We start from the raw sequence: 26,645 nt of genomic DNA, 5'->3' as shown, positions 1-26,645 counted from the left end.
TGTCAATGGGTAATTTTTTAATGTGCAATATACACCACACGTGCTTAAAAGTTATAAGCAATGGAAGATCATGTGAAGTTTTAATTGGCTGAAAATGGGGGGTAAAGGATGGAGGGAGGAAAGGGTCCAGTCATTAAGGATGTAAAGAAATCCCAGTTCAGTCCCCTGCCTCAGTCTCAGCTGGATCATTTGAAGATCCAGCTTCAAATGATTTGGGGGTATTTTCCACTTAGCATACCCCCAAATTGGGAGCATTTTCCAATATGCTCTTTGGGGGTATATGCCCTCAAGAGCATATTCAAAGTGAGGTTCGTACAATGGATCAATATTGAGGCCATGACAAATAATGAGGAAGTTCTTTATGAACTGTTAGAAAATTATTTCCAAAATATAATGGTAAATGAAAAAAAAAGCAAGAAGCAGAATACTGGGTATAGTATGGTACTATTTATGTAATAATATTATGGAAGAAAAGGAGAGAGAGAGGGGAAGAGAGAGAGAGAGAATGAACTTTCTTGTTTGCTGGTAAAAAGGTGGAACATGGAATGGTGACAGGGAATGCCTTACCGGAGGGCGACTGTGTGGTTACGTGGTGTGAGGACAGAGCGAGAGGGAGACTTTTTTACTATAGACACCTTAGTGTCCTTTTAAAAATCATACAGATATATTTTCTATTAAATAAATGAATAAGTTAGTGTAACAGTCTCTGAAGTCCATTCCCTAAACAGAAGGCATACACTGAAATATAAGGAAAAGCTGTTCACTTTAGGAGGGTGGTCTCAGAAATTCAGGCCTCCAGAGATGAAGTCAATTTTACAATAAACTGGGTAAAATATTTAGTATTAGATTTCTTAACACAAGACAGCTCTTAAGAACCAATAAGAAAAGGACATATCACCCAGTTCAAAAGTGATAAAGGACAAATGGGCTTCAGGTATACAGAAGTATGAACGGACTTATACATACTTTTAAGAGACCAGCTTCATTTGCATTTAAAGAAAGGCAAATTAAAACAATGAGCTATTGTTTTCTCACAAGACTGCAGATATAAAAAAAACTTTGGATATCACAGAGTGTCAAAGAGGGCGTGAGGAAAGCACTGTTGGAAGGGGCATAAATTGGATACTCTCTTGGAGCACAAATTAGCTTTTCAATTACCTTGAAAATGAGCACACCTTTGACCCAGCTACTCTGATTTTGAGGATTTATCTTAGATAGATAACCTTTGCATAGGTACAAAGACAAACATACAAAATTATTCATTGCAGCTTTCTTCATAATTACAAAAGATCAAAAGCAACCTAATTATTTCCCAGCTGGGAAAACTGCTACATCTAAACAGAGGAGCATTAGACAGGTGTTGGAAAGAACAATGTGGGTCTGTATTACTGTTATGACAAGACCTTAAATTAGCTCCCTCATTATCTCAAGGGTTTGACCTATGGTTTATGCTCTTTTTGGGGGGAGGGTAACCCTAACACCTCACACACCACCTAAGCACATGGGAGTTGAGAGAGTGAGTTGGAATGGATAGTTTGGAGGGATAGGCTAAGTAATCAGCCATATTGCCTCACAGTTAACATCTCGCCTTCGTGTTGCTAAGCTGCACTGGACTCTAATGTCACTGAGGCCAGCAGGCCTTGCTGGCTGGCTCATGCTTCTAAGAGCCGTGATGGAGTTTCAGATGGTCCCCTGGACTGGTGGGAGATGCCTGAACTGTTGACAGATCCTCCTTTGGAGGATCCCCCAAACCACCCACGCCTATCTCTGAAACTCCTTATACCTGTCAGGTAGTTAAAGTAGGGGTCTGATTCCATCAGGGCCAGCTGGTCTCATCAGTCAGTTTCAGGTTCCAGGAACCTGGCAATAGTTTCAGATTGCCCATAATCCTTTGCAACACTGGTTTTCAAATGGGGGTATGCAATATCCCTATGATACATGAAGACTTTCTAAAGGGTGCTCGTGTATTGATATTTTTAAGGGAATTAATTTCCTGATCCTCAGCTTCCATATGCATTCTACCTGAGAAAGGTCCTGGGCTTAAGGCTCCAAGCTGGCTTTGACTTCATAATTGTAGTTCTGCTAATCTTCATAAGAAAGGCATATCCCACCCTGGCTGGTGTGGCTCAGCCGATTGAGCACCATCCTGCAAACCAAAAGGTCTCTGGTTCCCAGCCCAGGGCGCATGCCTGGGTTGCAGGCCAGGTCCCAAGTTGGGGGCTGAGCAAGAGGCAACCAATTGATGCTTCTTTCCCTTTCTTCCTCCTTTTCCCGCTCTCTAAAAAAAATAAATAAAATCTTTGAGAGAGAGAGAGAGAGAGAGAGAGAAAGATCCCTGGACCTTACTACGGTACGTTGCCTGGGCAATAAAAAATCCTGGAGGTGACAGAGGAGCAATCAAAACTATCAGTTTCAGGGAACTACCCTTTAATGAGGGAGTGGCATCATTTATCAAAATTGTTTTTGGTGGTATGTGAGAAAAAGCAGGAAGACTACTGCTCCAGGACAACACACTTCGGTGGCCTCTGGAGGGTTTTCGAGGACGTCCCGGCCTGGTCCTCTCAACCGCTAGGCCTGTTTCACGGACTAGCCAGGCACACAGCCTCTATGTGACTTCTACGCAGAACTCCTACCTCGGTTCTCCAGTCTCCTTCTTGAAACACACACTTCCCTCGGCTTTGATACTATCACACTCTCCTGATTTTCCTGTTTACCTCGAAGCCCCTCATTCCAGCTTCCCTTTTCTGTTCTTTCTCTTCTAATTGACCTTTTACATTCAGGAGTTTCTCTGGGCAGTTATAAGCCCTCTTCTCTTTCTGATCTTTTCTTACTTAGAGATTTCGCCCGTGACCACAGTTTCAAATACCATCGGCATTCCATCAATTCCCAAACGTCTGTCTCTAGCCTAGACCTTGCTCCTGAGCTCCTAAGTCCAACTGCTCACTTCACATCTATACCTAAATGTCTCACAGGATTTCCAAACTGCAGAAGGCAAAGCCAAGCTCATACTCTTTCTGTTCAGAATCTCATCCTCCTCTAGGCTTTTCCAATTTAGTAACAGTACTCCGTCTGCCCAGTTCGAACCTGAGAGCTTCTTAACCTCCTCCATAGCCAATAAGGCATCCATTCCTAGGAATTTCACTTCATAAAAGAGTTCCCTAATCTTCCAGACTCGGATACATAGTCCTTAATCTATACCCTCATATAGTGCCTTGTACTGCATAATATTTATCCAAATTTTAATTCTGTAATTATTTGTGTAATTCAGCCTCCCCCTCTGCATCATAAGCTCCATGTGCACGAGGGCCATGCCTGTCTTTGTTTCTGGCACATAGTAGGATCTCAGTAATTATTAATTATATTAACAAATGTAAGTACTCTTAGATGGTAGCAACTATTTGTTGCCTAATGCTAAGTACACAGTAGGGGGCAGCAGAGTATAAATAATGGAAAGAGTCCAGGCCTCGATTAAAAGGGTGACCTTGGGTAAATCATTTAACCTTTCTGAGCCTCCGCTTCCATCGCTAGAAATTAGGACTAATTCTCCTTCCTTTGGATCAAAAGAGATAAGAAGACTTATAAGGGTTTTCGTGTTGTACGAACAGAAGAGAGTGTTGTTAGAGTCAGTTATGATAAATATCTGTTGAATAAACGGGGCAGAGGAAGAGGGTCTTGGTCACACTACGGAACAGATGTGAGTAGAGACTGGACTGATTCAGAAGAGAGGAAATGGAAGTTCAAGGAAGAGACTGGCTGAAGTCCAGAGCCAGCCGGAGGCAAAGCTGTGAAGTTAGCGCAGTGTGTTCTTGGCGCGCTCCCATCTCTGCTCTCTGATCGCTGCCCTCCCACCTCTAGCCTCTAGCGCCCCATCTCTGTGCTGGGCTGCAGGCCGTTCCCTTTCCTCCCGTCAGAGCACCTCTGTCCTGTGTCGCGGCCCTCAGAGGCCCGCCACGGCCATCCACAACGACAGCTAGTTAACCCAATAACCGGATCCCTGCTCAAGTGCTAATGGCAGATGGCGTGTTATTTTACCACTCCTAATAATAGGAGTTGGACCTTCTTGAGACAGGAAGAATAACCTACTCAAAAAGCATACATACCAAATGGTGACGTTTTAGGTTCTGGAATGAGAGGAAATGAAATGTGAACAGGGATTCAAGCAGTCCTAATCTTGGGCTCAGAAAAGTTAGTTGTACAAATACAGAATCTAGAGATGTGGCCTGATAGTAATATGAGGAGGAAAACTTAAAAAAAAATTATACATATGTGTTGTATATGTGTATATATAACTTCATTGTAACTTACTTCAGTAAAATTCACTTTTTTTTGGGTATATAGTTCTGTGAGTTTTGACAAATGCACGCTCAGGTAACCATCCCAAACACAACACAAAATTTCCATGTTACCCCTTTGTCATGGAAACCCCTCTCCCCTGAAGCCCTGCAACACTGATGTGCTCTCTATTTCTACAGTCCAACTTACCAGTTTTTCTTTTTATGAATGTTGCTTTAACGTTGCATTTAATGGACTCTGTCTAACCCAAGGGGACCAAGAGCTTTCTCCTTTGCTTTCTTCTCAGCATTTCATAGATTTACATTTAGGTCCATGATCTATTCCAACTAAAGTTTTAAAATAAAAACAATTAAGGTACAGGTCAAGGTTAACATTTTTGCACATGGATGTCCAATTACTCCAGCATCATTTGTTGACAAGGCAACCTTTTCCCATTATCCTTTTGTAAAAAAAATCGATTGACCATATTTGTGTCAGTCTATTTCTGGACTCTCTGCTCTGTTTTATTGATCTGTGCATCTTTCCTGCTGCCAATACTGCACTGTCTTTATTAGTGGAGTGGTCGAGGAACTCTCGAAATCAGCTAGTGAGAGTTCTCCAACAATGTTCTGTTTTTTTCAAAGTTGTTTTAGCTTTCTAGTTCCTTTGCCTTTCTGAATAAATTTTAGGGTCAACTTACTGGTACCTACCAAAAAATCCTGATGGAATTTGTGTTGAATTTTTATGTCAGTTTGGGGAGAAGTGACATCTTAACGGAATTGAGCCTTCCAATCAGTGAGCATGTTTTATCATTCCATTTATTTAGATCCTCTCTGATTTCCTTCATTGGAACTTTATAGTTTTCAACATAAATATCTATCATATATTTTGTTATATTCATCCCTAAGTACTTTATTATTTTGGTACCATGTAAATGATATTGTTTATTTAATTTTGTCTTTCTTTTCTTTTTTTTTCACACTGTACAACCCCCTTCAGTGCTCACAGCCCACACATAAGGAGGCTGGGCAGTGGTTCGAGGCTGCAGTTTACTCTGGTGTGGGCACACAATGAGAGGCCCAGAGGCAATTTTGTTTTTCAATTACTCATTGCCAGTAGACAGAAATATAATTTATTTATTTATTATGTCTTTGTATTCTAGAACTTTGCCAGACTCATTGCTAATTAATCCTACGAGAGGTTTTTGTAGGGTTTTTTTTGGTAGATTTAATAGAATTTTCTACATAGACAATCATGTTGGCTACTAATAGAGAATTTAACTTCTTCCTTTCCATTCCCTATGTCTCTCCTGACCCCCTTGCCTCGTTGCATTAGTTAGAACTTGCTGGATGATATTGGAGTGGCAAGAGTGAACATCCTTGCCATGTTTCCAATCTTAAGGAGAAAACAGGAAGTCTTCCACCGTAAACTATAATACCCTTTCGGTAGACCACCTCTGGAGGGGGAGATTTCCTTCCGTTACTATTTTGTTGAGAGATTTCAGTGTGAATGGATGTTGAATTCTGCTAATGCATTTTCTTTTTCTTTTTTTAAAGTTATTTTTATTTTTTTTAAAGATTGTATTTATTTATTTTTAGAGAGAAGGGAGAGAGAAAGAGAGGGAGAGAAACATCAGGGTGTGGCTGCCTCTCACCGCCCCCTACTGGGGACCTGGCCCACAACCCAGGCATGTGCCCTGACTGGGAATCGAACTGTCAGCCCTTTGATTCGCAGGCCAGCAGTCAATCCACTGAACTACACCAGTCAGGGCTGTTAATGCGTTTTCTTCATCAATTGAGATTATCATGTGTTTTTCCTTCTTTATTTTTTTAACCAGTAGATAAAAACCTTTATGTACCACCATACATATTTGTGATGGTGAGAAAGTAAAAACAAATACAGATGCTAACAACAGAAGAGTGGTTAAGTAGCTATGACACAGCGACATGGTGATATATTATGCAGCCATTAAAATAATCGTTAAAAAATTTGTAATAACACTAACGTTATCACAATGATACACAAATAAAGCAGAATATATACTATGATTCCAATCACTTTAATGATAACTACAGAAAAATTCTAAAAAGAAATATCTCTAAATAGTAATATTTATTGATGAAATTTGGTTTTCCCCCTTTCTACTTTTTTTGTTTTCCTTATTTCCTATAATATTATTTTTTAATAATTAGATGGGGAAAATAAATTTTAAAATATAGACTAACAAATACATTTCTAACTAATATTTGAGTAAACATAGTCTTTCAATGTTATGTTGATATTAATAAAATATCAAGATAAAAAACATTTAAGATGTGCGATATGGACATATATAAAGTAAAAGCCAATGTTTAAAACAGAAGCCTTGTTGTGATTTATCTCCTCATCTCTCGTGGGCCGAGTGCTGACAGAAGACACCCAGTGCGTGGTTTCCATGGTTTCCAATCTTACGGGCGCCCAGGGGCAAATCAACAGCTACTGGACCCTTCAGCCCACATGTAACACAACTTTTGAGAAAACAAAAAGGAGGTGCTCAGATCCGCCCCAGTAAGTGAATTTGTGCCTCCAACCACCTGAAATCTTTGACTCTGGAACTTTTCAATCCAGCCCTGAAGGTGACTAGCTATCCAGCAGGGTCAACTGGAGTCCGAGGGCTTGGCCCTGGCCTGCCCCTCTGCCTGGCAGCCTCTTCCCCTGATTAGCTGCGTGGCTCACTCCTGCAGTGCCTTTGAATCTCAGCTCCAATGTTATCTTCTTGGCTCATGCAATGAAATGTTCTGCAGCAAGAGCGGCTTCGGGTTTGATTAATTAAGCAGCTCGATGACGTCAGTGCCCTGAATGACCTTATCTGCTGTTCTCTTGACTTTCCGTTCATGCTCCCAAGATGTATTTTTATTTCTTTTTTTATCTGTCAATGTAGTAAGTTACCTTCCTTGATTTTTTTAAATGTTGCCCCATTATTTCATTACCTGGAATAAACCCCACCTGGTAGTGACAGATTACTCGTTTCCTATGTTTCTGGATTGCATGTATTAATAGTTTGTTGAAGCTCTCTGGGTCTATGTGCATGCAGAATATTCATCTGTAGTTGCTTTGTAATGTCTCTTTTTTCATTTTGGTGTCAGCATGATGCTGACATTGGCCCTTCCTATTGATTATTCCTGTGAGTGTACAAACATGCTGTATTATCTACCTTCTTAAAAGAAAAACATTCCTCTCAACCCTATAACTCCTTTCAATACTTAATTACATACTTCTCTCGTTATCCTCACTGGAGGACATGCTTATTGATTTTAGAGAGTGGGAAAGGGAGGGAGACAGGGAGGGAGACAGACATCAATGCGGGAGAGAAGCATTGATCGATCAGTTGCCTCTCGTACGTGATCTGACCTGGGACCAAGCCTGCAACCCAGGTATGTGCCCTGACCGGGAACCAAACCTTCAACCTTTCTATTTACGGGATGACATGCCAACCAACCGAGCCACACCAGCCAGGGCTCACAGATTTTTCTTAATACCCTTAATTAACACTGTATTTTATACCCTACTTTTCTGCTCTCCTATAAAACAAGCCGTGCTCCTCAAAAGAGTTACACTCATTGTCTCAAATCAGTTTCCTCCTTTTCTTTCTTAATCCCTCCCCACTGAGGCTTTGTCCCTACCACACCACCCTGAGCGCTCTCACCAAAGTCACTGATGATGTCCATCGAGAATCAAGAGTCCATCCTTTCCTTACTCCACCTACCAGGAGCATCTGTTATGGTTGCTCACTTCCCCTTGGAACTTTCTTTTCACTTGGCTTCTGAGATGCCACTCTGTGTTAGTTTCCTTCGTACCTCACTGTCTACCACTCAGTTTTCTTTGCTGGTTTATCTTTAATCTCTAGTCTTTAGCTGTTGGAGCACCCCAGGGGTTAGACCTCAAACATTTTCCGTATCTACACTAGGTATTAGGTGATCCCATCTAGCGTCACGGATTTACATATTACCTATAGGCTAAGCTCCCGAAGTTTGGTCTGCAGCCTAGACTTCTTCCTAAACCTTAGACTTGTCCCAACTGCCTATCAGCATTTCCACTTGAATGGAAATACAAATAAGTATCAATATAATACTAATAAGTGTCTTATTTTTTGAAAGATTTTATTTATTTATTTTTAGAGAGAGGGGAAGGGAGGGAGAAAGAGAGAGAGAAACATCAATGTGTGGTTGCCTCTCACGTGGCCCCCACTGGGGACCTGGCTCACAACCCAGGCATGTGCCCTGACTGGGAATCAAACTGGTGACCCTTTGGTTTGCAGCCCGTGCTCAATCCACTGAGCTACACCAACCAGGGCGATAAGTGTCTTATTAAGTATCAAATTGAATATGTACAAAACTGATTTCCCACCAAGCTTACTTCTCCTATAGCATCCCCCTTTCAAAAAATGAGAACTTAGCCCTGGCTGCTGTGGCTCAGTGGATTGAATACTGGCCTGCAAACCACGATTTGATTCCCAGTCAGGGCACATGCCTGGGTGCAGGCCTGATCACCATTAGGGGGTGTGTGAGAGGCAACAACACATTGATGTTTCTCTCCCTCTCTCCCTCCCTTCTCCTCTGTCTAAAATAAATAAATAAAATCTTTTAAAAAATTAGAACGTAACTTCCAGTTACTCAGACCAAAAACCATAGTCATTCCTTTTTAATATAAAATTTATGGAAACCTAATGCTGATATGGAAAAATGCACAATTTATAAGTGTATAACTCAGTGGATGTTCACAAAGTGAGGACATTGATATAGTTAGCATCCAGATAGAGACACAAACCATTGCCCCAGAAATCTTTATGTCCTCTTCTAATCACAGCTCCCTGAGGGGAACCAATATCCTCCTTCTTATAACCATAGGTTAGTTCTGTGTGTCTTTGACATTTATATAGATGGAAGCATATACTATATAGTTTAAATTTTTTAAAAATTTATCTTCAGAGAGAGGGGAAGGGAGGGAGAAAGAGAGGGAGAGAAACATCGATGTGCAAGAGATACATCAATCACTTGCCTCTCATATGGCTCCCAACTGGGGAGCTGGCCTGCAACCCAGACATATGCCGTGACTGGGAATCAAACTGGCCACCTTTCGGCTTGCAGGCAGGCACTCAATCCCCTGAGCCACACCAGCCAAGGCATGTAATTTTTTGTCTGGCTTCTTTTGCTCAACGTTATATCTGTGAGATTAATTTATACTAAGGAGTATAATAATTTGGCCATCCTCATTGCTGTATATTCTATTATGTAAATATGGTATCATTTGTTACATCATTCTATTCTTCATGAATGTTTGGGTAGTTTCCATTTTGGGCTATTCCGGAGAATACCGCTATGACCAATCATATATATATATGCTTTTCACTGACCTCATGTAAGCATGTCCATTAGAGTTACACCTAGGAGGCATATATTCAGCTTTAGTGGAACGACCATCTTTCTAAAGCGGTTGTGCCAGTTCCCATTACAAACAGCAGTGCATTGAAGTCCTAGTTGTTTTATATCCTCACCAGTATTGTCTTCCCTCCCACCTTCCTTTCTAGACTTGCGTTTTTCTGTTTAACTATTCTGGTGGGTAAGTAGTAGCATCGTGTTTTGGCTTTAATTTGCATTTCTTAAAGTCATTTATTCATTCTTTTATTTCTCTTATACCCACATCCAATCTGTTAACAAGCTCTGTCTTCATGATATGTCCACTGCCCAGGTACTTTGACCATCCACGCTAACACCCTGGTTTGCCCGACCATCATTTTCCACCCGTATTGTTATAAGAACCTTCTAGAATGAGCGTCCGTGTCCGTGGGGCTCCCTGAATTTGTCATTGCCCCCTAAGCTCTATTTCCCCCATGGTAGCCATAATGACACTCTCCAAACGGAAGTCAGATCATGTCACCCCTCTTCTCAAAAGCCTCTAATGGCTTCCCATCTTACTCAGAATAAACATCGAAGTACAGTCATATGCAGTGTGACGGTGTTTCAGTCAGTGATGGACCATATATACGATGGTGGTCCCAGAGGATTACAATGGAGCTGAAAAATTTCTAATGCCTCGTGACTTCATAGCCACCATAACATGGGAGGAAAAAGCATTACTCATGTATTCGTGGTGATGCTGGTATAAACAAACCTACTGCACCGCCAGTCCTATAAAAGTACAGCACATACAATTATGTCCAGGACATAGTACTTGATAATGATGATAAACAGCTATGTTACTGGTTTAAGTATTTACTATACTACATGTTTTATTATTTTAGAGTGTACCCTTTCTACTTATAAGAGAGTAGCTTGCTATAAAACGGAGTGTCGGCAGCAGCCTCGAATATCTTGTGTTTACTGCATCTCTCGACTGCATCGCATCTCCTGCTTGATGCAGCCTCGTGTTGTTTGGTTTATCGTGGCCGTAAGCATACAGAATCCACTGCTACTGTTGCCAGTAAGAGGCTACGTCGCGTGATTAACCTAGAAACCTCATTCCAAGTTATTAAGGATTCTGAAAGTAGAAAATCAGTGATGGTTACTGCTCACCAGTCAGGCATGTCCTGTTCCACTACAGCTACGATCTTGGAGAACAAGACCGAAGCAATGGAAGTTGTTAACGGATCTGCTTCACTGAAGGCAATGAGACTAACAAAAACTTGAGAAGGGCCTGTGTCAGACTTGGAGAAACTTCTAAAGAGCTGGATTGAAGATCAGACGAGAAACGTGTTCCTGTCAGCACCATGAAGGTCACAGCCAAAGCCAAAAGTTTGTTTGCAATGCAGGGAAAAAAAGGCCTGACCTGAGGCTGATGGTGAATTTACTGCTAGCTCCGGGTGGTTTAAATGATTCAAAAGTCATTATTCATTATATAACGAGAAGGGAGTCTGTGAATGCTGTTGTGAAGGCAGCCAAAGAATTTTTGGAAACTCTAGATAAGCTGACTGTGGAGGAAAATTGCTTGCCAGTGTTCAATTTGGATGAAACCTCCCTATTCTGGAATCAGATGCCTGAGAGGACTTCTATGTATAAGGAGACCAAGTCAATGCCAGGTTTCAAGGCCTTTGAGGATGGGGTAACAGTCTCGCTTGGGGACAATGTTTTGGGCTATGAATTGAAACCTTTTGTGGTGTAGCCCACCGAGAAGCCAGGGCCTTCAAGCCGGTCAGCAAGCACAGGCCGTCAGTATACTACAGGAGTGATAAGAAGTCACAGACCACCCAGCTCCTCCTCCAAGATGTCTTCTGAATTGTTAAGCCGGAGACATGGAGAGGTACTGTTTGGAGAATGACAGACCTTTCAAGATTTTGCTTATCGTTGATGATGCTCCCAGACACGCTCCTTTATTGGCCATCTTCATCCTGATGTTAAAGTGGTGTGTCTCCCTCCAAATACCTTCTCCTTGATCCATCCACTGGGCCAAAGAGTTATAGCAGCTCCCAGACCTTCTCCCAGAGGAGGACCTTTTCCAGGCTCTTGCTGCAATTGAGGAAGATGATGAGAGGACACTGATACAGTTCTAGAAGGGTTACAACATCTACGACTGTGTCAAGAACCTTGCTTGGGCTTGGGGTGATGTCGCCAAGGAGTGCATGAATGGCATCTGGAAGAAGACCCTCAAGAGCTTCATCCATGACTTCAAAGGATTTTCCGAGAATGAGGAGGTGGCAAAAGTCAACAAGGCTGTAGCTGACGTGGCGAACAACCTAACCTAGTTGTGGATGAGGGTGACATTGAGGTGCTCCTAGATGTGGTTCCTGAGGAACTGCCTCATGATGGAAATGGAACAGGAGTGCCTCGCTGAAGAAGAGGCAAGAGAAAAGAAAACTGCAGAAGAAAAAGAAGAAGACACACCAAGAACATTTACAGTGAATGGGTGTAGCAGAAGCTTTTGCAGACCTCAACAAGATCCTTAAAAAGTTTGAAGATGTGGACTCCAACATTGAAAGGTTTTCATTATTAGTGGGAAATGTTCATGGTTTATTATCTGCTTACAAGCAAATTTATGATGAAAAAATAAATCAAGTCAAATACCATGGACATACTTCTGAAAAGAGTGACATCTTCTCAAGAAGAGCCTCGGGCAGGTTCTTGGAGAGGTATTCCAGAAGGATGCATTGTTATCCTCGATGACACCGCCATGAGCGTTATTGTCTCTGAACCCTTCCGGTGGGACAAGACATGAAGGTAGGAAACAGTGAGCAGTTTTACATGCTTGAGACTGTGAGCTCCTGGGCAGAGATCTCATTTTATCCATTTCTCTGTCCCTGAGAGCAGTTAGCACAATGCTTAGCATCAAATTGGCCCCGGCAACACTTGGCTGAATTGGAAGAAGAATGATTCACAGTAACCTAAACCTGAGACCACTTGGCAGGAGGCATAGAATCAAGCCATAAAATGTTAAACTGAATTATACGGCAGGGAATTACAAGCCATGCTTGTAAGCCAATCCGGCCAGAAGGAGGCTTTTAGAATATTTGGGAAGTCACTTGTTTAAATTTATTCCAGATTTGTTTATTTCTTGTGTAAATTCCAACTGGACCTCCTGGCTGGGCTGAGTTCAGGCCTAAGCTACATTCCAAAGGAGTTTCAAGAAGCTCAAGGGTACGACTGCTGGGGGCCCTTACTGTTGCCCAAATGCAACTGTCTGGACTTCGGAACTCAGAATCCTAGTTATCAGAGCTGGAAGGTATGTTTTAGAAATTAAAAACTCCCTTTCAGAGAGGTGCACTGACTAACCCAAGGTCAAACAACTATGAACAAGTAAGTATTGACATATGCAAGCAGAGGCAGATGAATTTTCTATTCACTCTCTACTCTGTTAGGACCTCCTTGATATGAGAATCATACCTTTCTCCCTGAAAGGTCAGCTCCTCATCCCACTGTTTTCTTGCCTCTTTACCTCGATTGTTGGATGTGGACATGAACTTTCAGAGGATCACTACAAGTAATCCCCTTATCGCTACATCCTATGACTTCTGCCCCATCTAACAGCAATAGTTCAGGGTCAAAAGCAAGAAGTCCCAAGGTCTAGTTCCAGGTGTACCAGCTGTGGAACTTGGGACAAGCCACTTAGTCTTTCCCAGCTTCGGTTTTCGTATCAGTACAAGAGAGTTCAGGTATAACATTTTATTATAATTCTACCTCCTAATTCTCCCTGTGGGCTCAGAAAAATATCAAGCAGACTATAGATTGAGAAAACACAAAGAAAAAATTAACCTCTCCTAACCTAACTCTAGGGGCTTTTTAAAAACTTTCTAAAAAATGTATTTTTAAAGAGAGGAGAAGGAAGGGAGAAACATCAATGTGTGGTGGCCTCTTGTGCGCCCCCTACTGGGGACCTGGCCTGCACATGTGCCCTGCACATGGCCAGCAACCCTTTGCTTCCTAGCCCTGCACTCAATCCACTGAGCCACACCAGTCAAGCTTAAGAGCTTTTTTTAAATTTAAAAAACAAGTTAATTTTTTTTGCTGGCCATTGATTTGAGGAGCTATTGCTTTCTCTTTTCATGCTGAAGATTATTTTACCACTTCAAAACATGTTTATTGAGATATAATTCACATACCATAAGATTCACCCAAGTATGCAATTTAATGTAATTAACTATATTTAGAATTGTGCATTCATCACAGCAATTTAAGTTTAGAATATTTACATCACCTCAAAAGAAATCCTGTATCCTTTCGCAGTCACTCTCTGTCACCACCTTGCCCCCTCAGCACTAGACACCACCCACCTACTTTCTCTGTCTGTGGATTGCCTATGTTGGACATTTCATATAAATGGGATCATACGAGATGTGGTTCTTTGTGACTGGCTTCTTCTTTCATTTGTCATAGTGTTTTCAATGTTATTCCATGTTGTAGCATGGATCACTACTTCATCTTTATGGCTATATAATATTCTGTTGTATAAATATACCACATTTGCTTCATCCATTCATCAATTGATAGACATTTGGATTGTCCCTACCTTTTGGCCATTATGAATAATGCTGTGATGAACATTCATATACAAGCATTTGTATAGATACATATTTTTAATTCTCTTGAGTATATACCAGGAGTAGAGTTGCTGAATCATATGGTTACTCTATGTTTAACTTTTTGGGAACTATCAAGTGTTTTCCAAAGTGGCTTCACCATTTTATATGCCCAGCAGAATTGTATGAGTGTTCCACTTTCTCCATATCTTCCCAACACTTATTATTTTTGTCCTTTTTTATTATAGCCTTTCTTGATTATGTGAAATGGTATCTCATTATAGTTTTGACTTGCATTTCCTTAATATCTAATGATGCTTAACATATTTTCATGAGCTTATTGATTGCCGGTGTATCTTTTTTTGAAGAGTACCTATTTTAAAATTGGTTTACTTGTCTTTTTGGTGTGTTGTAAGAGTTCTTTATGTATTCTGGATACTAGATTCTTGTCAGACATATGATTTACAAATATTTTCTTGTATTCTGTGGGGTGTCTTGTTACTTTATTTATAGTATCCTGTGAAGTGCAGAAGTATTTTGTTTTGATGAATTCTGTTGTATCTATTTTTCTTTTTGTTGCTCGTGGTTTTTGGACCATATCTAAGAAACCATTGACTAATCCAAGGTCAATATTTATGCCTATGTTTTCTTCTAAAAGTTTTATGACTTTAGATTTTGTATTTTAGTCTTTGATCCATTTTGAGTTAATTTGTGTAGATAGTGTGAGGTTGGGATTCAAGTTTCATTCTTTGCCTGCTGCTATCCAGTTGTCCCAACACCATTTGTTGAAAAGATTATTCCTTGTCCATTGAATTATCTTAGCATCTTGTAGAAAGTCAATCAACCACAAATGTATAGGTTTATTTCTGGAGTCCAAGTCCTATTTCACTGATCTATAGGTTTGTCTTTATGCCAATAAAACATCATGTTGATCACCATAGCTTTGCAGTAAGTTTTGAAATCAAGCGTGAGTCCTCAATATTTTTATTCAAGTTTTTTGGAGGGAGCTATTCTGAGTCTCTTGTACTTCCATATGAATTTTAGGATTAGGGCATCAATTTCTGCAACAAAAGAAATGAGATTTTCATGGAGATTTTGTTGAATCTGCAGATTAGTATGGGGAATATTGCTGTCTTAACATATAAAGTCTCTGATCAATGAATACAAGATGTTTTCCCACTTATTTAGGCCTTCTTTAATATCTTTCAACAAGGATTTATGGTTTTGAGTGTATGTGCTATTGTAAATGGAATTCTCTTCTTAATTTCATTTGTGAATTGTTCATTACTAGTGTATAGGAATACAATTGATTTTTAAATATTGATCTTGTATCCTTAAACCTTACTAAACTTGTTGATTAGCTCTAATAGTCTTTTTTGTGGGTCCTTTAGGATTTTTTTTACATATAAGATCATGTCATTTCTGAATATACTTTTACTTCTTCCTTTCCAATCCAGGTGCATTTTATTTCTTTTTCTTGCCTGATTGCTCATGCTAGAACCTCAAATACAATGTTGAATAGAAGCAGGAAAAATATAAATCTTTGTCTTGTTTCTGATTTTAGGGAGAAAGTTCTAGTATTTTATCATAAGTATGATGTTAGCTATGGGCTTTTAAAAAATAGATAACCTTCATTGGGTTGAATGAGTTCTCTGCTATTCCTAGTTTGTTAAGTGCTTATCATGACAAAGTATTAGATTTTATCAAATGCTACATGTAGGTGAATCATGGATGGCTTCACCGCAGAGATGACATTTGCACTCAGTTTCAAAGATGAATAGGAGTGAGCCAGGAAGAGAAAAGAATACAATATGAAATGGCATGACCAGAAAAGACAGAGCATATTTGAGAAAACTAGAATAAATTGGAAGAGCTAAGAGGTAGGTTGAGAAAGGAGGGGGTTGCTATAGATTGTGTGTTTGTGGACCCCTACCCCCACCCAAATTGACATGTTGAAACCTAATGTCCAATATGATGGTATTTGGAGGTGGGGACTTTGGGAGGTGATTAGGTCATGAGGATAGAACACTCATGAGTGGGACTAATGCCCTTAAAAAAGAGACTCCAGAGAGCTCTTTCCCTGCTTCCACCAGGTGAGAACACTGAGGAGATGGACACCTGTGAACCAAAAAGCAGGCCCTCACCAAATACCAACTAGGCCAGCACCTTGTCCTTGGACTTCTCAGTCTCCAGAACTAAGAAATGTTTGTTGTTTAAGCCACCCACTCCATGATAACTTTGTTATAGCAACCCAAGTGGACTAAGAGAGTTGAAGAGAAAGCTAGAGAAAATATAGGTTGGTGCTGGGTTGTGGAGGGTCTTCACTCCATATTGCAGAGTTTGGATTTTGTGCTATGAACAGTAGAAGGACTAACGAATTCTGGGCAGACAATTGGCATGCTTTAGAAAGAGCATTCTGACAGCAACTTTTTGAGGGAATTAAAATGAGTAATATCTGATTCTAGCAGTCTAGGTCAGAGCTGGTGAGGACCTGAACTACCACAGTGGCAGCACTGAACAAACGGGAAGGAAGAGTTCTGCAGCTTTCTGCCCACCAGCTTTCAATCATTTACAGGTTTTTTTTTCCCACCTAAAGAACACATGCCTTCACCAGGTTTTAGAGGCCCAATACAATGAAACCCCAGCCTACCTTTCCAGTCTCATTTTCCACCTTTCTTTTATTCTTCTATCACACTGGGCTAGTTATCCTTCCTAAGATTTATTCTGCCTTTTCTTAACTCTGTGCCATTATTCAAGCTGTTCTGTTTCCTATTTCTGTATAGTCATATCTTACCCGCCTACGAATCCTACATTTCCCACCCCCAGCCCCTTCCAATTTCCTCTGATTTCTTCAGTTTTACTAGAGAAGAAAAAGCATAAATTCCAGAACACGAAGGCATGGGTTTGAATACTGACTCTGCCATTTACTTTATGTACTTACTTAACTCTGTTTACTATCCTCACTAAGCATGTTTTCTAGTCTAAAGTGCAGAGAATACCTATTTTACAAAATCTCAGTACTGAATGTTAAATGCAAGTTAAAGGATTCAAAAACCTGTAAGTCAATATGTAAATGAGAGCTACAACAGTAAATCACAAAATAGCATATTTATTCATGAGTTTATTCCAGTTACTAGGATATCCTCCTTAGGTTATCCTTGTTTGTGTATGTTGCATCATCCCAAGTAAACAATGATCTCCTTAAGAAGAATCATGTCTTCGACTTTCTGTATCTTCCAAAGTACACAGTATACAACCTTATATAGGGAGGTGACTGATAAGCATATACTGAATGAGTAAATAAACTGACGGTGAGAGACATGGTGAACATTTAGGGTTTATTTTAGGTTTTCCAACACCTGAAACCTCTTCTTCTGTGTGGATCTTAATGGGAGACAGGGTCCCACATCCCCCAAGAGAAGCCAAAGATATCGTACTTGAAGTTCCCCCCACCCTCCTCCTTGCAGCAAAGGCAGAGGCAACATGATCCAGGCTTGGTCCTTTGAATGCTCCCACCAGGACTTTGAATCTTGAACAAAGAGTGTAAAGACACTGCGATGGAGGAGAATTCATTTAAGGTGGCAGCCTACAGTGGCGAGGGAGGTAGCGGTTCCAGCTGTAGTGTCCTTGCCTCGGCCAACCCTGTGCTGTGACTTTGGTTGTGACCCCTGTTTCTATTTTCTGAGCTCTCATTAGCTGGCCTTCCCACGAACTCTGAGGAATTACTTGATAACCTTCAAATATATTCATTTTCCCCTGCACTTGGCAGAGTTGGTTCCCGTTGCCTGCAACTGAGAACCTCGGCATAACTTTGAGGTAAGGGTGTAGGGTGAAGGAGAAAGCAGGGGTCTTTCACTTTTCTCCTGGTAAACTTCTATATTGCTACTGTTTTGGTATTACTTCTGCCATTTAAAGATATATTTTTTAAATTGATCATCTAAAGCAGAGTTGGGCAAAAAGAAGTGGTAAGAAATAAAATTGGAAAATTAGGATGGAGCCAGGTTGTACAAATCCTTGAATGTCAGTTTGAAGATTCTGAATTTAGCTCAGTGAGTATGGGAAATTCATAAAACAGAACAATGATATGATCAAATCGATGTTTGTTTTTTTTTAAATGTTACGTAGAAGATGAAACAGAACTTGGAGAAATTAAAGACCAGGAGAACAATTAGGAGGAGGCTGTTGCCATAGTCCAGACAAAAGACTGAGAAAATTCCTCAGCTGCTGGTGACAGAGTGAGGTTGTCCGTCACCGGTTGGGTTTTTGGGGAAGTAGATGCTGAAGCAGAGTTTGAGGTGCAAGATATTAACCAGGGGGAGGAAGCAGGATTGAATAGAGGGTGAACTCAAGCTGCAACGTAGATCCGACATAGACCCAGTCAACCAACCTGGCAAGGGGTTCTGGAGTGAATACTGCTCATCAGAATTGTCCTGTAGTAGGCCAGAAAGGCTGACCCTTTTTATACCCCTGCTGTGCTCATTCACCAGATAAGGGTGGCCCCAGGATGAGCATGACCTTGTATGAGACTGTTCTCTGCAGGTGAGGCAGACACTGAAGGAACTGAAGCAGCAAGAGGTGATCGGCTGGCTTTGCTCTCTGTAGCTGAACACCAAGTCTCTCCTTGAAGGTAGAACTGGGTGGCACACCCCCATGCCTACCATAAAGAAATAGATGCATTATGATACCTGAAACAAAAGCAGTGCAGTGGAAAGGAGGGAACAGAAGAGTCTACAGATACTATGTTTTATAGATGGGGGATGACCAGGGAGTAAGTAAAGGTTGACACTAAGGTCTTTATGTTGATGTGATTTGATGGTAATTCTATTTGACTGATGGTAAACAACAGAAGACAAGGAACAGGTTTGGGGAGAAAGATACGGCGTTTATTTTGAACATGTTGACTCTAAAATGCCTTCAAAATATTAAAGTAGCAGTGATTTGCAAGAATCAGTGCCTATGGGGTGTCTGGAGGCCAACAGCAAGTGCTACATAGGGTGGGGCAAAAGTAGTTTCATAGTTATTCATATGGAAAAGAATACCATAGTTATTAAATAATAATACAAGAATAAACTCTGTGTTTCACGTACTCACAGCTACAAACCTACTTTTGCCCCACTCTATATTTATTGAGTGTATATATATATACACATTATATTCTTATTTAATATGCATAATGCTTCTATGAGGTATAATGCCTCTATGAGGTATTGTATCCTTTGTATATATTTTATCATACCTTCTGTTTATGAAGAAACTGAGACCCAAAGAAGTTAAAATGCCTGGCTCAAAGAAGTAAAACTCAAGTCTGTTTCTGGACAAAACACATACTGTCAAAGACAAGAAATCACCACAGACAGATGGTTTCTGGAGCCATGCAAGTTGGTAGGTCATCCAGAAAGGCATAGTTTAAAGGAGAACAAAAGGAGCCCCAAAATGGAATTCTGAGGAAGCTAAAACATAATGAAGGGATTGAACAGTTTCTAAAAATTAGAAGTATGATTTGTCAGAAGTTGGGGTAATAAGCATTCTAGCTCACAAGGTGAAATGTGCCCAAATCACGGAGGATGAACTTTTCACAATTAGAGGTCATTGAGGACATTAAAGCAGTTTACAGAAATGTGAGTCTGCAGTGGGTGATGGGTGCTTGGGAAATAAGGAAGTAGAAGCAAAGGGTCGAGGCCACTTTTCTAGAAGTTCTGCAAAGTAGAGAAAATAATAATGCCTTATATGTAAGGAATTTATTAGTTATTAGTTGATTGATTAACTAATAACTCCTTGCTCCCATAATACTTACCGTTTTCACTTCTACCATTCTCTGGTTATTTCTTTCTACCTCCTTCATACCACTGTCCCTTCCCATGTCTGACACACCTGGAAACATTGAATGGTATTTATTTTGGTTGTAGATGACTTGTTTTATTTGGCGATTCTGTCTGTCTGTGGAGGATGGGCCATAGACCCCACCACCACCACCACAACTCCATCATCTCTTTTCCACCAAGAAAGAGAAGCATTCAGACCAGTTCAGTACTCAATAAACCAAATACTCTGTCTCCTAGTCTTCTCTCCTTTGCTCTCCCAAAGTCTGGGTGGGCAGATCTGGGAGAAGGAAGCTGCCACTCCAAACCTCCTGGGAAACAGAGTCCCAGGTGGGGAATCTGTTCGGTTTTTCAGTGAGCTGAGATCTTCTCCCATCAGTCCAGCAGTTTGCCAGAGGGGATTGGAGAGTAATTAACGCTGCCGTCCACCTGTGCACAGGAAGATGCCTACAGCCACACCAGTGATGATGAAACTGCCCACCAGGATAGCCAGGACCAGCGATGTGTAGGAGCGGCCTGTTTGGCTCTCTGGAGAACATGTAGAGAGTTAGTATGAAGGACAAACCTCCAAGGAATCCATGGTTTGAGTAGAAACCCAAGGAATTTCTGCCCCAAAGGAAGGGCCCAATTTACTACGTGACTTAAGCTATGTGTACTCAGTCCCAAACCCCCAGCCTTGGGCCTCCTGTTTCTCAAGGTACCCAGGTCCATCCATTTGACTGGAACCCACCCAATACACAGGCCCATCGCCAATACCATCATACCTTTTGAACTTTTTGCGTTGTATTCCTTCACGTACTGCATACAGGTGTTCTGCAGGAAATCCTGCAGGTCGTACCGAGTCCGATTGTAGGTGTTGAGCTTCTGCAGGGTGTAGGTGACCACTCTGGAGTGGGCCTGGGGCCCTGCCACCCACGTGGCGTCCACTGGCCGGAAACTCACAAAAGAGCTACCGTTTACAGCCACATCAAAGAAGGCTTGGGCTCTAGTACCTTCAGGGGGCCGCTCACAGCCCAGGAAACAGCGAATGGTCAGAGGAACTGCGGATGAGGGATTCAGGGTCAAGGGGCTGTGTGGAGAAGGTGCGAGGGATGTCCATCAGGAGGAAGTGAACTTTTGGGGTTCAGGGTGGGTTTACCCCAAGACTGTGGGAACAGGACGAGAGCCTGATGGACGGCCTATGGTCCAGGACATTGACTCCTCTCCAGCCTCCAGCTGGTACTCAGCAATAAGCAAATACTGGTGCCTGGGCACCACTGGGCTCCAGAGAGCCGCCCTTTCACACAAGGCCACGCCCCTGGGGCCACGCCCATCCACAAGACCCCCTACAGGTTCTGCTCCGTCTGGGCCCCGCCCCCGCACGCAGGCCACTCACAAGCCACACCCCGCTCCTTGTGCACCAGCTGCACCACGCCCTGGAACTGTTGCAGGTAGAGCTGTATACTTTTTTCTGTGAGCGCCCAGCTCTTGGGCTCCTGCACGGGATGCAGCTGGAGGATCGTGATGTTGGAGTCCTGGCCTTCCAGTACGTGTGTCAGCAGCCCCCCCAGCGACGCGTTGCCTCGGTGCAACACTTGATTGGGGTCTGGGAAGTAGGAGATCTGGAGCATGTGGAAACTCTGTGGGCCTGGGGGGCGGAAGTCAGCGCGTTAGTACCCCGCTGGCCTGGGACGGGCTGGTGAGGGATGGGTCAGCATGGAGCCCAGATAATAATCCCCTACCCAGAGGCTGGCTGCCCACCTTCTTGGTCCTTCATAAAGTGTCCTCCCACCCTCTCTCCCATTTAATGCTCACAGTAATCCTGCCAGGAGGGTAGGACAGGGATTATTATCTTCGTTTTACAGGAGAGGAAATAGGCCAGAAGAGGAGAAACCACTTGCTCCAGGGTAATCCAAGCAGTCAGTGGAAGAGCCATTCTGATCTCCTTTCTCTCTCTCACCCCTTCCTTCCCCCATTTCCAGTTGGTCAGCAATTCCTGACCTACAAGAAAAATCCCAGTTCTGACTCCTCAGCCAGTGCCCTCCTTCAGGCCTTGTTGGTCCTCACCTGGGCTGGTGGTGATTTCTTTCCACACACCCCTGCCTTCATTCTTCGGTGTGACCCCTTTTAATCTGACCTCCACTTCACCCAGAAATAAGATTGTGTTCTTCTGCTTAAAGTGCTCTGGGGACATACTCCCCTATCAGTAATTAATCATTATAATAATTATTATTATTGGGCTTATGTACCTGGGCACTGTACTTGACACACATTATCATGTTATTCGTGCCTTCCTCCCATTAACTTAATGCAGCAGCTACTATTATTAACCCCAGCCTATATGGGAAACAGGCTAAAATGTGTACAGTAAAGGCAAGGTTTGAATGCGAGAGGTTGGAGTCTAGCACTTTTAGCCGTCCAGCTCTACTGACTTCCCACAGGGTACCTGTTCGTGGAATCAAGTCCAAAGTCTTTAGCACAGCATTCAAGGCTGCTGGGGATGAGGCCCCTGCTGCCTGCTTCGGCCTCTTCCCAGTACCTACATATACCAAAGTCCTTGGACTTCCTTGTGCTGCCTTTTGACTGACATGTAAATTGCACGTCAGGGTTGCTCTGCCTCCTGGCAGAGCGTGAACCTATTCACGCTTCAAGGCTCAGCTGCGTTGTTTTCTCCTTGGAGAAGCTTTCCTGACGCCTCTCCTCTTTACCCTCCCAGACACAGTGGACCTGCTTCAGGGATCCCAGAATCCACATAACTGCGCACACGGGCAGCACTGGGCTCCTCTAGCCTAGAATCACATCTGCTGATCTCTGCCTCCTGCACCTGGAAACAGCCGGGCACAGAGTTGGTGCCCGGAGAATGTGTTAGAGGGTATGAGTCTGGGGTTGCACATCTGTGCCTGTGTGTCGTGACTGCGTTGGCATTTGAGAAGTGCTCTGTGCCCGCGGGTGTGAATAAGAACATCTGTGTGGGTAACCCTGGATGGGTTCTTAACTGCTGTGCGCCCCAGTCTCCTCTGTGAAATGGAAATAATAATATTGCATGCCTTGTAGAGATTTTGTGGGGGTTAAATGAGTCCATGTGTGCATTAGCCATAACAAGCGCTCACTGAATACTGGTTATTATTCACTCCTTCTCGGAGGGGGAGACCGAAGCTGTAGAGATTGTAGGAGAAGGGAAAGGAGGCCACCGTGCAATGACAATGAAGGGCAAGAATTCCCCTTCTGCGCTTAAACGGAGCCTTTCAGGCAGCCTTATCTCCCACAACTTCTCCCACTGAGCACAGCTTCTCCTTCCCCCAGCTTCACCTCACCCACTGCCGCCAGTACTCCTCCACCTTCTCTGGTCCCCTTTTCTGCCTCAGGTACCTCAGCCCTGGGCTTTCGCCAAGTCTTCCCTCCGTTCTCCTTGCCTTCCCATTCCTTCCATCTCTCATCTCATCTCTGGGTGCCTTCCCTTCTTCCCTAGACTCACCCCCATCCACATCACACCCTCAGCGCTCCCTCTCCAGACCTCACCCCTGCCTCTTCCCTCTCCCTGAGGCTAACTCCCTCCCCACTTGTACCTGTCTCTGTCTCATCTTTCCAGTCCTGTCCTCTACCACCACTCCCTGACCCCAGCCTCCTCCATCTCCCCCCCTCCATGTGCTGAACTGTACTTCCTCACTTGGATTTAGGTTACAAACCTGTCCCTGGGACCCTGCCTGCCCTATAGAGAGATCCAGCCACACACTGCAGCTGCAGACACACACTCCTCTGGTCTTGTCCACATACCCAGACAGGCTAAAGTCTCCAGCACCATCCCAAGGCGGGAGATGTGCCCCGACTCACCATCTGACGCTTCCAGGCTACAAAGGGCCCTGTCGGGCAGGAGCAGTAGAAGCAGCAGTGGCAGCAATGTTGTCAACATCGTGGGAGTGGAGTTCTTGACCCCACCTGGGCTCCTGGCTCTGGCAGGCTGGGGGCTCCCACCGCCTGCAGCCTCGGGAGACAAGAAGTGAGGGCTGCCCGGGAGGGGAGGGGACTGAACAGAGGAGGCTGGAAGGTGGCCAGGAGGTGCCTAGAGGAAAAGGGCGTCAGGCTTATAAAGTGTTATTCCTACCCTGTCTCATTTCCTACTAGGGGGCTGGCCTCCCTCTTGCCCGCCCCCAGTTCCGCCCTGCTATCCCCTCCTGCTCAGACCTGCCTTTTTCTTTCCCCTGAGCTGCTTCTGGGGAGCAGGGAGCGGCGGAAAAGGGGGAACAGGGGCTTAAAGAGGAGTCCTGCCCTCGATGAGTCAGAGGGTGGGGCATCTGTTTTCAGCTTAGAGCAGACTCTAGGGTGTAGGGACCAGCAGGTTACTAATGGGAAACTGAGGCCCAGAAAGGTTCAGGGACTTGACCAAATCTTATGCCTCATCGTTAGTGGTCACAGATCAGGGATTAGAATTCAGTTTTCTTGCATGCTGGCTACATTTTATAACAATTTGAAGGAAATAGTAATTACACAATCAGGGAATTTTGTGCTCAGTAAGAATCACAGAATGAGTAGAGAGCATCTCACCGCAGCATCATTTATTGGTAGTAAGAGAGAATTATGACCAATCTAAATCTCAGTAGAGGATTGGTTACTTAAAGCAGAAGTTTTTAACTGAGGTCACAATCTTATTAGTGGATGATGAAAACAATTAAAATGAAGTAGAACAGAATAAAACATTTCAGTGTATCCCTATTGGTAAAGTTAAGCATCTTTTTGTGAAACATTTGTTTGTATATGTGTGTTTTGTTTTTGTGCATGTATGTTCCTGTGATGGGTTTGGATAGCATGTAAAATGTATTTAGTACTAGAGGAAGCAAGTAGAAAAATTGGAAACGTACTCCTCTAAAGTATGATAATTCATACTATGGAATACTATGCAGTAGTTAAAATAAAACCTCCCCCTGCCCGATCCTCACTCTATTTTCATCAGATTACTTAGCACAGCCTGAAATTATATTACTTATTTATTTACATGTCTACTGTCTGAATGTCCTACCAGAAGGTAAATTCCGTGAGAACAAAGGCTGTCCATCTTCTTTGTTATGTGCCCACGGTAGTGCACATAGTAGGTAATATTATAACAAATATCATTTTATGGATGACTGAATGAGGTAGTTATGATATGCATAAACCTCCGAGAGTAAGTTGCAGGACATTATGTTCAGTTTAGAAATGTATGTGTCAACCACACTCACACAAACTAAACAGCCTATTTCCTTATGGGATTACTCCGGAAGGATGAGTTCAGAAGGATACTTACCTCCGGGGAGGGGCCTGATACGGAGCATGTGAGTGTGTGTGCGCATGCGCGCACGTGTCAGGGATGGCAATCTTGTAAAAAGCGTTTTCACTCGATTTAGTGAAGGGTTTTATCACTCTCTCTGTATTTGAAAATTTTGCATCTAGAATGTGGTAACGTATCTCTTGTAGAATTAAAAATAAAAGTTTAAAATAAGTTATGGCAGAAGAGCATAGCAAGATCATTATGAGCAGGTGTATTGATATGAGGGATTGGTAAGTGAATGAAGTGGGGAACGATACATACAGTATGATTCTATCTCTTTAGTTTAAAATACTTCCCTCTGTCCAAGTAATAATTCCATTTTTTAGGCATGATAAATTTTTATTTTTATTTTTTACATTTTTTGTTGTTGTTCCGGTACAGTTGTCTCCATTATTCCTCCACCACTTCCCCCAGCCATCCCCACTTCCCACCCTCGATCCTACCCCTCTTTGGCTTTGTCCATGTGTCCTTTATGCATGTTCCTGACAACCCTTCCCTTTCTCCCCATTATCCCCTCCCACCTCCCCTCTGGTTACTGTCAGTTTGTTCTTAATTTCAATATCTCTGGTTATATTTTACCTGCTTGTTTCTTTGTTGATTAAGTTCCACTTGTATTTAAAAAATAACATCCTGTGTGTATATGAGTATTTGTATATACATAGGAAAAATGCCTAAAAAGTTACTGTCAATAGAAATCACCTCTGAGGAATGGGGTTAGAGAAAGGGCTTGGGGGGACTTTTAACTTTTTTTTTCTTGGAGGGAGAGTTGATGTCATAGTGGAATCAGGGCAAACTCTGGACACATACCAGGTTCCCATTCTCTGATCTGAATGCACATGAGCGTCCACGCTCACCTTTTAGTTTTTGCAAACAAGCTGAGGAATAACACCAAAGTCTTTTCCCAGCTCACCAGAATGGTCTACTTGGAAGAGTAGGGGCCTTGTTTTCCTGAACTGGGACTCAAGAAAAGTGGAAGGACTTTAATCACTACCAGTTATGATCTTGTCTTTAAGAAATATTATGATTTTATATTTGAAGAATTATTTCATGGTGGAAGAATTTTGTTACAAACACACATGTTCCCAGCACTCAGCATAAGAAATAAAATGTTGCCGATGTGATCGGAGCCCCCAGGGCACGCCTCTCCAACCGCATCTCTCCCCCCTCTCCCACCAAAGTTCCACCCATCATAAACTACTATTTTTCATCTCCTTACATTTCTAATACTTATACTACATATGCATATCTCTCTAAGCAATATATAGTATTTTGCATATTTGGAGCTTTC

At 42.5% G+C, this 26,645-nt stretch overlaps 1 protein-coding gene and 1 non-coding gene across 2 annotated transcripts; both read right to left on the bottom strand.

Annotated features, from left to right (window-relative positions):
* Positions 1 to 5,251: 5,251 nt before the first annotated feature.
* On the bottom strand, positions 5,252 to 5,387 carry LOC119063393 (small nucleolar RNA SNORA42/SNORA80 family). Its single transcript, XR_005085165.1, has one exon. It is a non-coding gene; the product is annotated as a small nucleolar RNA SNORA42/SNORA80 family (small nucleolar RNA).
* An 11,959-nt stretch (positions 5,388 to 17,346) lies between these two features.
* Positions 17,347 to 24,170, bottom strand: PROCR (protein C receptor). The gene is made up of 4 exons (XM_037164589.2): positions 23,887 to 24,170; positions 21,452 to 21,703; positions 20,841 to 21,116; positions 17,347 to 20,604 (listed from the first exon to the last, which is right to left on the bottom strand). Exons 1-4 carry the CDS (start codon positions 23,963 to 23,965, stop codon positions 20,489 to 20,491), a joined length of 723 nt encoding a protein of 240 aa, XP_037020484.2. The 5' UTR covers positions 23,966 to 24,170; the 3' UTR covers positions 17,347 to 20,488.
* Positions 24,171 to 26,645: the final 2,475 nt, after the last annotated feature.

Source organism: Artibeus jamaicensis, unplaced genomic scaffold (assembly GCF_021234435.1).
Source record: "Artibeus jamaicensis isolate MK-2021 breed Jamaican fruit bat unplaced genomic scaffold, CSHL_Jam_final contig_685, whole genome shotgun sequence".
NCBI classification, from domain to species: domain Eukaryota; kingdom Metazoa; phylum Chordata; class Mammalia; order Chiroptera; family Phyllostomidae; genus Artibeus; species Artibeus jamaicensis.
Note: the sequence above shows the minus strand (reverse complement) of the source record. Positions and strands in the feature narration are given on the sequence as shown.